The sequence below is a fragment of the Vanessa cardui genome, chromosome W, assembly GCF_905220365.1.
Source record: "Vanessa cardui chromosome W, ilVanCard2.1, whole genome shotgun sequence".
In the NCBI taxonomy this organism is placed as follows: domain Eukaryota; kingdom Metazoa; phylum Arthropoda; class Insecta; order Lepidoptera; family Nymphalidae; genus Vanessa; species Vanessa cardui.
The window spans coordinates 2678195-2690427 of record NC_061153.1 but is presented as its reverse complement, the minus strand read 5'-3'; the positions used below and the strand labels follow the sequence as shown (position 1 = coordinate 2690427).

Here is a 12233-nt window from a genome sequence, read left to right as displayed (position 1 = left end):
ATCTGGACCAGTGCCGTAAAGGATTGCGTCTTCGCATTGGCCTCGATCGATCACGAGGACGATGAGAGGCACGAGTGTGTTCCTCGAGTCGCAGGGCTAGGTGTTTAACCATCTTCTTTAATTCCGCAATCTCACTGGTAGTGGATGTGCTCGCGACCGTGTGAGAAGGAGCGATCTCCTGTATGCGGTCAGCCAGGTCTGCTTACTGTTCCAGTGAATGGGTGGGCTGCGAGGCTAACACTGTTTGGATGTTGTTAGGCAGCCGGTTGCTCCATATTGTGCGGATGAAGTCTGCGGGCACGGACGGACCGGTTAGGTCCTGTAGGTGCCGTAAAAACTGCGAGGGTTTCCTATCTCCTAATTCCTCGTGTGTCAACAGCTGCTTGATTTTTAATTCGTGTGATGCCGAAAGTCTTCTAATCGGTTCATTTTTAATTTTCTCATACCGATTTGCGCTCGGAGGATTGATGATAATGTCTTTGACGCTCTTTGCGTGTTGGATGTCCAAGTTGGATATGACATTATTGAACATTACTTTGTCGTCCGTTATATTAAAGTTTTCAAACTGACCTTCAAGCAACGCGAACAAAATTTCCGGGTCCTCGGGTGAAAATGGAGGTACCTTCAAGTTCAATTTTTGAACTTCGGGCGTGGCCATGTCCGTTGGGTTTCGCACTTTTCTTGCGCGGCGGGTAGTTATTTTTTCATGGCCATACCTCGAACCAGGCAGCGGTTTGAATAGAATCACTACTATGATCACTCATTTTCGTGCACTATAGCGGTGTCACCAGTTTAGCGAATAAGTGGATGTTGCAGGAAAATAAAAAGTTTGCAAAGTTTATACACGAATTATAATGTCTACAACACTATAACACATAAAATAGTCAGTACAGTATAGTATAAGCACAGAAGAGATACAGAAGGAGTGAAAAGATGATATTATAGCAGGAAAACAGATAGGCTTAGACTTGGTGGTAGGGCTTTGTGCAAGCCCGTCTGGGTAGGTACCACCCACTCATCAGTTATTCCACCGCCAAATAACAATACTCAGTATTGTTGTGTTCCGGTCTGAAGGGTGAGTGAGGCAGTGCAGTGCAGTGTAACTACAGTCACAAGGGACATAACATCTTAGTTCCCAAGGTTAGTGGCACATTGACGATGTAAGGAATAGTTAATATTCCGTACAGCGTCATTGTCTGTGGGCGATGGTGACCACTTACCATCAGGTGGCCCATATGCTCGTCCGCCAACCTATACCATAAAAAAAGGCATAAACTACGCGTAATATCGAAAGGCTAGAGGCAGAGATCAAGCGACACGGGTATCACGTCTAAGCAATGCGAGTCGACTGAATGCAGAGTCGAAGGCGCGCGTTTGTCGTCACAACACGAAACCTCCGATCACATCGTCGCATCGAATATAATATAATAAATAAATATTAATTATGACAGATAAAACGGTGTGACAAATATTTTTATAATATGTAAATAAATATAGTATACTTTATTCCGTGTATGTGTTGTGTGTTTTAGATGTGTATAAATAAACTAAATACAAATAATATTATTAAAAATAAAATACACAAAAAATGTTAAAATATAAATTATTTATTATATGTGTTGAGCTCACGTACTCAAAGATTAAGGGAGTATTCTGTTTCAAAGTGGTGAGACTTTACTACATTTTAACAAGTTAGGTAATTAACCCGTGTCAGTAGTCCGTAGTTTTTTTTTTTTAATATTTAGTGTTTTTAATACTTTTATGATATATATTGCAGAAACTGTTTCAAATGAAAAATCAATAAAGCATTAAGAAACATTTTTATTTAATAATCTGGCTGCATCTAAAGTAGATGTTTTTAAATGAGATGTTAAAAACGTAAAATGTAAAAAAAACACTTAAGCAATTTTTATTTGTTGTATTGATCACTCGATTAATTTGTGTGGTCAGTATTCATTTGCCCCGAATGTATCATGCGTTATATTTCTTGGAACGGTAGAGACGATTTTTTTCTCTTTTTTTTTTTTATAATTCTTTATTGCACACCACAAACAGAAACAAAAAAGAAAGTAACATAAAATTAATAAAATACAAAAAAAAAAAGAATAAAAAAAAAAACAAAACAAAACAAAAGAAGTACATTAAAAGTGTTACAATGGGCGGACTTATGGCTTTTTAGCCATCTCTTCCAGACAACCCAATCAAAGGGAGAATCCAAAACCAACTGCGTAGGCGGTGCAGTCATAAACTTACATACAAATAGTTACACACTAATACTTATACTTCTTATATATATATAAATATATTCATACATATTATGTATAAATAATATATATCTCTATCATACACTAATACATACTTAAGATAATAAAATAATATAAAAATACATAAAATGACATAATAAATGTTATATAAAATAATTAATTAAAGTCGTCTGAATTATTATTTAGGTAATAGTTTTTAACGGCTCTTTTAAAAACTGAAATAGATGGAGCCTTTTTAATGTTTACTGGAAGGGCATTCCATAACCTTATGGCCTGTACAGTAAACGATTTGTTAAGAAATTTAGTTTTGTGTACAGGCATTTTAAGCGTTAGGTACCGCTTAGATCTTAAAAACAAAGGATCACCAAGAAATTCAAATTTATCTTTTAAATATGTAGGAAAACTATAGTTAAATAGCGCACAGTACAGAAGAGAAAGAATATGTAAGTTCCGGCGAAGACGTATAGGAAGCCACTTGAGTTTTGAACGATATTCGGAGACATGGTCATATTTTCGTAGGCAAAATATGAATCGAATAGCAATATTTTGAAGTCGCTCAAGTTTATTCAGTTGGTCCTCGGTGAGATCAGGATAGCTTGCATCTGCGTAATCTAGAATTGATAAAAGGAGCGAGTTTGCTAGCATAATTTTGGTAGGAATTGGAAGTACAGATTGGAGTCGCCGCAATGAGCTCAACGCAGCGAATATTTTCCTACTGACCTCTTTTATTTGTACTGACCATGATAACGTCTGGTCTAAATACACACCGAGATCTTTAACGTTAGAGTAGTAGGCTATTGTAGTACCTCTGAATTCCACAGATGGTAAATTTAATAAATCTACCCTAGAGATCATGCCTGGACTACCAATTATGATTGCCTGCGATTTACTTGGATTGATGTTAAGTCCGTATCGCTTGCTCCACTCAGAGATTGAAACAAGATCGTCATTAATAGCATCAATCGCTGCAGGAAGATCTTGAAGTGTTGCATGTCGATAAATCTGGATATCGTCTGCATACATATGGTAGAGAGAAGAAATGCTTGAAGTGATAGAATTAATAAAAATTGAAAAGAGTAAAGGAGATAAGACGCCACCTTGAGGAACCCCTGCCTGAACATCACACCATGAGGAGAAAGACTCATTATGGCGAATACGATGTCGTCGGCCTTTGAGGTAACTTTGAAACCAATCTACCACTGATGGAGATATGTTAATAGAACCTAACAAACTCAAAAGGATGTCATGATCAACACAATTAAATGCGTTGCTAAAATCCAATAAAATTAAAATTGTGAGTTGTTTATTATCCATGGCTGCACGAATGTCATCAGTAACCTTCACCAGAGCAGAGACCGTACTATGACCCGCGCGGAAGCCCGATTGGAGAGAGTTGAGGATGGAGTGATTGTTAAGGAAAGTGTTTATTTGTTGAAAAACTATTTTTTCTAAAATTTTGGAAAGAAACGGAAGAATGGAAATCGGTCGGTAATCGGAGTTGTTGATAGGATTAGGTTTTTTGGGAAGTGGTATGATATGAGCACCTTTCCAAGCATCAGGGAATGTGCTACGGGTGATGGAGTAATTTAGGATGTGCACTAAAGTAGGAGCAATAATGTCAAGGATGGGAATAATCATTTTACGGCTTATGCAGTCAGTACCAACGGCATTCGAAGACGTGGATAATATGTTCTTCTTAACATCACATTCAGTGAAAGAGGAAAATGTAAACGGTGGAAATGTAGAAGTTGGTTGCGAGGAAAGAATATTAAGCGTGCAATGCTTATCAACACTATCAAGTACAGAATGTGAAGAGAAATGCTTATTTAAAAGCTCAACGTCAATTTTAATGGGAGAGTTATGTGCTGATTTACCAACTCCTAGTGTTTCAAGAAATTTCCAGATTTTTGAAGTGTCGCCGATTTCGACAGATTTGTGAATGTAGCGTCGTTGAGCGTCTCTACATGCTGTATTGCATCGATTCCGAGCTTTCCTATATTTGTCGCGATTGATGTCTGTGTTATGCATCTTAAATTTGTTTTTAGCATGGTTTTTTTTTCAATCATCTTTTTTAAGTCGTCTGACAACCACGGCGCTGGAAGGTGTTTCAACTTAACCGGTCTCAAAGGGGCATGGGTATCGTATAATTGAGTAAGCAGCCTATTAAATTTATCTATTTTGTCATTAATTGACTCAGCAGAGAGTACCGACGACCAATCCAAGTGGCGAGCATCATCACAGAGTCGAATCTGATCCATTCCTGCAAAATTACGATACAGAAGGGTTCTAGATTTAGCTTTAGGAGGACGAATTTTATACGAAAGAAAGATCAGGTCATGATAGGAAAATGCATCAGCAGGGCATTGGCCATATTTTGAAATAAAATCGGGAGAAGAAACCATAATAAGATCCAGAAGGGATGGAATACACCCAGGAGAATGGTGTGTAGACTTAAGAGGTAAAACATGTAAATTGTAAGAATCAGTTATTTCTAATAATTTCTTACACCGAGAGTCATCTTTAAGTAAACAAGTGTTAAAATCACCCATAATAATGGAGTGACTGTAGGTAGGGATAAAATTATGTAAAACGTTTTCAAAAGTGGTAAAATAATTAGACAGAGAAGAAGGGTTGTAAAATACACCTAGGAGAACAGGACAGACTTACTTCGATAAGCAAATGTTCGATCACATCGGGCGGAGGTGGTTGGGCAGACGAGCTGAGTACTGAGAAAGGGATACAGGTGCGTAAGTAGATTGCAACGCCACCACCCTTCCTCCCGCTACGATCATTGCGAATCAGTTGGAAGCCGGGCAACGAGTAAGATGTCGATGGTAAGCAGGGCTTTAACCAAGATTCAGAGATGAGGATGGCATGAATATTGCGGGAGTCAAATGATGCAAGCATATCAGGATAATGAGCCGGAACACTTTGGGCATTGATGTGAATGACATTAAAATTTTTTACACAGTCGGAAAAACATGAATCGAGGGTGACATTTAATGAAGGACAAGATGTACTGTGAAAGCTATCATCACTAGAGTATCCATCAGAGGATGGGGAGAGGAAAATATCACTATGAATACTACCATTAGACGACATACCAAAAAAAAAAATTAAGAATATAAATAATAAATAAAATAGTCTGATACTAAAAAAAATAGAAATAAATATATTAATAATAAATAAATATAATAAGATTAATATATAAAATTATAAATTATCATATACTAAATAAAACGACCTACTAAACCAAATAACCACAAAGCTAATATAGCTGCCAGCCATGATAGTTGTTACACTTAAAGCATAAATATAAGTAGAACAAATTCAAAAATATGAAAGTAAACATATTGTAAAAAAAAAAGAGAAACGTAAAATACAATAACTGTAACAAGTCATGTGCACATTACACAATCAAGAGCAATATTATTGTAAATCAAGTAAAAAGATAATTGAAAAGCATAAAGTAAAATTAAAAAAAATAAAAAAACTATAATAATTAAGTAATATAACTGAAGATAATGTTATTATATTTAGGGACTTAATATTACAGTGAGTACTCACTCCCTATTATTTAAAATCGTACTTATAAATTAGAATTGACGCATACGTCAGCTGTCAGATGTCAGTGTAACATGAAATTATTGAATTATAACTTCTATCATTAAAACAAAAGAAATGTGGGTAAAACGAAGTTGTATACAAAAGGAATATAAAATATCTAATGAAAAGGAGGAGTTCTACAGATATAGAAAAAATATTGCTCTTACTTATAGCTACCACTTATAGTAAGACAAAACAAAGAAAATATATATACTGTAAAAAAAAAAAAAATGACGACTATTTCTTCGCAATCCTCTTGATCCTCGAGATTGCTGGTTTGTTAGGTTTAACAGCTTCAGCATCAGCGTACACTACTTGTGCCGTAGAGTCGCCTGGAATCGTGCTTGAAACTGCATCCAACTCCATCATAGTTGTTACACGGTGCCTTGATCCTTCTGCATCAATGACCATGATAGTACCATCTCTGGTCCAACTCTTCGTTACGCCAAAGCGTTGTCGTGCAGCCAAGAAAACCTTGTGGCGTGCTTTTGTAAGGAACTCGGATACAGTGATACCGGAGCCCTTAAAACTGGTCTTGGATGACCAAACCTGGTTTCTCAGAGTGACATCTTTAAATCTAACTAATATCACTCTGGGCTTATCCTTATTAAGACGACCTAATCTATGGCATACACTAAAGGAGCTGGGAATGATTTGTGGTAATTTAAGTCTCTCACTCATTAATTTGGACGCACAAGCAGCCGTATCTTCTTTATTCGTCTCAGGGACACCATGCAACAGGAGAACCTTCTTACGGGAGTGCATCTCCAAGTTATCTTGCTGTTTAGACAGGAATTCAACTTGTAGTTGCAGATATTGAAGTGCGGTTAAGACAAAGGAACGAAACATATTAAATTGTGAGTTGATGTTCGACATGGGGCTGGTGGCAGGAGTTGTACCTTTCAATTCCTTTTGAAAGTCATTCATTCTTGCATTGAAGACTAGTGTAAGCTCATCAATTGAGTGCTTAATTGACTCCATAGTGTGGTGTGAATAATTATGTGTTGTATTTTACTCACAGGAAAGTTGCAATGTTCTATAAGGATATCAGTATAATAGCTGGCAGGTAATTTGTGATCACAGGTACATTAATACAATTTTAAACTAAGTATATTTTATTTTGTTAATATTAAAAGCAAAGTAAAAATTTAACGACTTTACTTTACGACTACCCGCACAAGAAGAATTTTTTCCTCTTCGGGAAATAAATTCTGCACAGATTGCATTGCAAAGTAAAGGCTTGACTGTTGCCAAAACCGTTACAAAAATAGAGGCACTTCGTTTTTATATTGAAGAAAAACGGGATCACATTTTGGAAGAGGCCATAGATATCGAAACAAAAAAATCAGAAGACAACGATATTCCAACAGTAAACTGACTTTGGCGTAAAATACGAATGGCCAGCGAAGCAGGACTCACACTGAAAGAGGAACTTCAAAAAGATATGTTAGTGTTAGCGTCTGATATCTATCATAGCAACCTACTCAACCTACCACCTATTGTATACGCATGCGACCACATATTACTATTCTAGACGGTATGCACATAATAATCGCTCGATGCACTAGCGGTGCACACATTGTTACTAAAAGGTTGTTTTCGCCATGTCATTGTACAGACACTATTTAATTCCCAAACCATACGCATGTCCAATACAGAGCTTACTAATTTTTACGCAATTGAGTTTTCTTTGAGCTCATCTTATAAAGTGTCACCCACCCCATTTGCCACGGTCGCCGTGGCAAATTTCGAGCTGATATCGCTTACAATTATTAGTGATTATTAAATAATACTGCGAAATCGGAATCTTCGGAAGAAGCGTTTTTTGAAGTCCAAGCCGCGTTAGCCGAGGAAGTCGTGTGCCTAGCAGCAGTTCAACAATCAACTCAGCTCTTCGTGGCGTGCAAGGACATTTCCAGCGTGCAGCACATCAGCAGCACTGCCGGTCTAATCAGATAAGTGTCCTTCTATATCCTTAATATCCTTTCTTGTATCATATTCGAATTCCCTATATCCTTTTAAGTGTAGTTAAAAATCTGTGCGAGTGGCGTTGACAATCTTCATTAACTTATAGTGCAATATTATAATCGATCATTCACCTTGCACAGCTGTGATTAGCGGTCGAGGTCGTATGTATAGTTACACATTTTATATTTTTATTTTTTGCAATTGCTTTACATTTTGTAAACGTTTATCGTATTTATAATGGCGGGCCTCAAAGCCCTAAAAATTAAATGTACTTTAGTGAAAGGACGTCTTACAAAAGTTCAAAATTATATTGAACTGGTAAAAAACATTCCCTCTATAACATCTATCCAATTTCTATGTCAAATGAAATCCCTAATTTACGGTGTTTTGCCAATATCATCTGCAGTAGATTGTGAAGTACAGGTTACACAATTATTAGGATACGAATTTCCAAAAAATAGCTTTCCTTTCAGGGATCTCTTCGTGAGGATAATGATAAGGATAGAATCCTGTATTATTCACTGCAGAACATGCTGTGTGTGCTGTGCTCCGTTATAGAGATATAATAATAATAATAATCCCCTTCCTCCCGGACTCCATGTGTAGTGGACGTGTTTTTAGTATATTTTGTGTAAATTTATAACACAAAAATGAATTAAATCAATAAAAGTAAATTCTGTGAAGTACCAGGAGAACAGCTGTCTATAGTAGTGGTGATTTAAATACGGTCCTGCCTACTTGCAACTTACTGCGCCGCCATTGGCTACGTCGCCGCTTCTAATCACTCCGCCTTCTTTTGAGAAGCTCTGGTGCTGTGAGCGTTGCTGTGGGAGGAGCCTGCGTATACGCAATTTCTCAACTACCTGCGTACTGTTTTTCGTACTACCCCCCATTTTGGTTTTTACTACGGTACGTTTCATTATTGTATGACAAAGAAATACATCAACAAACTATAACACACTATGTATAAAACTCTACCTAAATCGTCTGCAGCATATGACTCACCCTCACGATCTGAGTCAGATATTCGTAAGTTATGTCAGGAGGAGCGGATATCAGAGTTTTCTTCGGTGAATGTTACCCAACGAGCCAAACGTCGCCGCCCTTCAAATGAAGAACTAGTAGATGAAATGTCAATATTTAAACAAGAGATGAAAGACCTTGTAAATCAGCTCTTTGCGTCTCAAAATGAACGACTGGACAAATTAGAAAATCATATTTTAGAGATTAAAAACCAATACACTAAAATTGAGTCAACAAATTGTGAGATAGAAAAGGCGATGACTAATATGTCAGATCAATTAATTTCATTAGAGACAAAGATCACGTGTCTTGAACAGGAAAAGAGTTCTATGGCGATTCAGTTATCTACGCTTGAAGAAAAATTGGATTCATACGATCGTAATCTTATCAAAACTAGTGTTGAGATACGTAATGTTCCTAAAAAGAATCGGGAAACAAAGGATAATCTTTTTGCTATGGTGCAGCAGCTTTCAAAACAACTTAAGTTTGATCTACAAACAAACGACATCCGCGAGGTTTTAAGACAACCATCCAAAAAAGAAAACAAAACATCTAATATCACAATAGAATTTTCTAATACATTACTTAAATTCTCTTTCATAAAAGCTGCAAAGGAGTATAATAAACAAAATTCTAACAATAAATTGAATTCCACCCATTTAGGACTTATACAAAATACACCCATATACGTAGCTGAACTTTTAACCAACCAAGCAAAAAAATTATTCTATGTTACTCGTAATTTTTCGAAAATTAATAAATTTAACTACTGCTGGACGTCAAATGGACGTATTATGTTAAGAAAAAATAATGAGAGTCCTTACGTAATTATTAAAAATGAAGCTCAACTCCAACAACTTGTTATGTCGCCTCAAATATGACTATATGGTGACTATACACCTAATCTTGCATTTCTTAATGTTTTTATTGTAATTATTAAACTAAGTTTTACTTTTTTCAATCATTTAAAATTGTTACACTACACTATAACATACCTAAAATACAATAACATAAATAATACATTTACACTGTCATGTATACATAACATTATAATTATTTATTACATATTTAATAAATTATATAAATTACCGTTACATTACGCTTTTTATAGGCATATACACAAGCTTAATTTGTCCTTTATAAATATTATATTCTATGACCTCTCATTAAAACCTGTCTGTTTGCTTCCATTCTACACATCTCCACTATTTCAATAAAAATGGCAAATAAAAGTGATACAGTATCAGAATACGTTGATGAATTTTCTATATCCGATTTTCATGTTTGTTGCCCAGAGGAGACTCCTTGTTTTATACAGAGCCCTAATAAGTACGTCACAGTTTTAACGCAAAATATTAGATCGATAAATTGTAATTTTTTTAATTTTCTTGCCCTTTTAGACCGTATTCCTCTAGAAATTGACATTCTAATTTTAACTGAATGTTGGTTAACTTGCAATAATAATCAAATTCTACCTACGGTACAGAATTATACAGCATGTCAAACAAGTAAACACGTAAATCAAAGTGATGGAGTTGTTGTTAACGTAAAGTCTGATCTAATTTTCACATATGAAGAACCCGATTTTCAACACTCTGCCTCAGGTTCATCATCAATCTAAATCATCAAACTAAACCATGACACTGCTGTACTTTGTATTTATAGATCTCCCTCTTCTAATAATATCGATACTTACATAGATTGTTTAAATAATATACTTTCTTCTCTTGTCTCATTTAAAACGGTTATTGTTACTGGTGACATTAATCTAGACATAAAACCGTCTTCAATGGATATTCGCTCCCAGGAATATTTAAATTCACTTGCCCATCATGGCTATTTACCAACTCATACCTATCCAACAAGAGGCTATAACTGTTTAGATCACGTCATCTTACGCACTAAGTCTCCAGCTGTAACGCTGATATATGAAACAACCGTCACAGATCATTACTCCCTACTTATTGGCATCCAAAAGCAGCGGTCGCTGTATCCAGATGATAACTCTAATATTATTCCAAAAATTAACTATAGTTCCTTAGATGATACAATTATTAAAACAGACTTATCTTTTATATATTCAATATCAAATCCTGATGAGGCCACTGATAAACTGGTTAACGTCTTATATAAAGCTGTTATGGAAAATACCACATTTCGAAAAATTCCAAAGAGAAAGAGAGTTATTAAACCCTGGGTAACACAAGGGATACTACGGTGCTTGCGAAATAGAGATTAGATGCATAAGCAGACAAAACAGTTTCCAGAAAATGATATTCTCAAAACTACGTATAAGCGATATAGAAATTTTTGTTCTAAGATTTTAAGAAAAGCCAAAAAAGAATATGATATCCAACAAATAAATAAGGCAGGTAATAATTCAAAACTATTATGGGACACTCTTAGAGATATATGTCATATACCTAAGTCAAAGTTGAATGGTACACAACTATTATCAGACAATACCTCTATATTTGAAACATGCAATAATGCGAATAAATTCTTTGTTAATATTGGTTATGAATTTGCAAATAAAATAAAACAGACTTCCAAAACACCCTTCGTAACTTCTACCTCTATTAATAATGTTTCTTCCTTTGTTTTAGAAGAAACAGATTCCAACGAAATAGCTAATGTCATTTCAACTTTGAGGACAGATGCGGCTACTGGTTGGGATGGTATTTCGCCGGCGGTAATTAAAAGATACTCTCAAACTCTGGCACCAATTTTATGCCATATATTCAATCAATGTTTCAACAAGGGTTTCTTTCCTACTTCTTTCAAAAAGGCAATTATACTTCCTATTTTCAAGAGTGGAGATGGAACATCCATTAATAACTATCGACCTATTGCTATACTCACGGCCTTGTCAAAAGTGATTGAACGATTGGTTTCTAATAGACTTGTCAGATTTATTGAGCGTTATGAAATACTATCATCACAACAATTTGGGTTTAGAAAAAATAAAAGCACCTCAGACGCAGTACACGAAGTCACAAATTATATTGTTAAGCATATGAATAACGGAGACAAAGTGCTCACTGTGTTTCTGGACCTAGCGAAAGCGTTTGACACCGTGCCAATTTCCACTCTTCTGATCAAACTTGAAAGAATTGGTGTCAAAGGTAATCAATTAAACTTTTTCCGCAGCTACCTTACCGGACGATCCCAAATAACTAAAATTAATAATACTCTGAGTGATGAGCTTCAAATATCGTATGGAGTCCCACAGGGCAGTATATTGGGTCCAACGTTGTTTCTCATCTTTATAAATGATCTCTCTAATCTTAGAGTTCACAATGGTCAAGTGGTTTCTTTTGCAGATGATACTGCAATTACGTTCTTTGGGAAAACATGGATGGACCTACAAAA

The 12233-nt window shown here is 35.7% G+C and overlaps 1 protein-coding gene across 1 annotated transcript; it reads right to left on the bottom strand.

The window, feature by feature from the left end:
• Window positions 1-202: 202 nt before the first annotated feature.
• On the bottom strand, window positions 203-658 carry LOC124542427. The gene has a single exon (XM_047120380.1). It carries the CDS (start codon window positions 656-658, stop codon window positions 203-205), a length of 456 nt encoding a protein of 151 aa, XP_046976336.1.
• Between the last annotated feature and the right edge of the window lie 11575 nt (window positions 659-12233).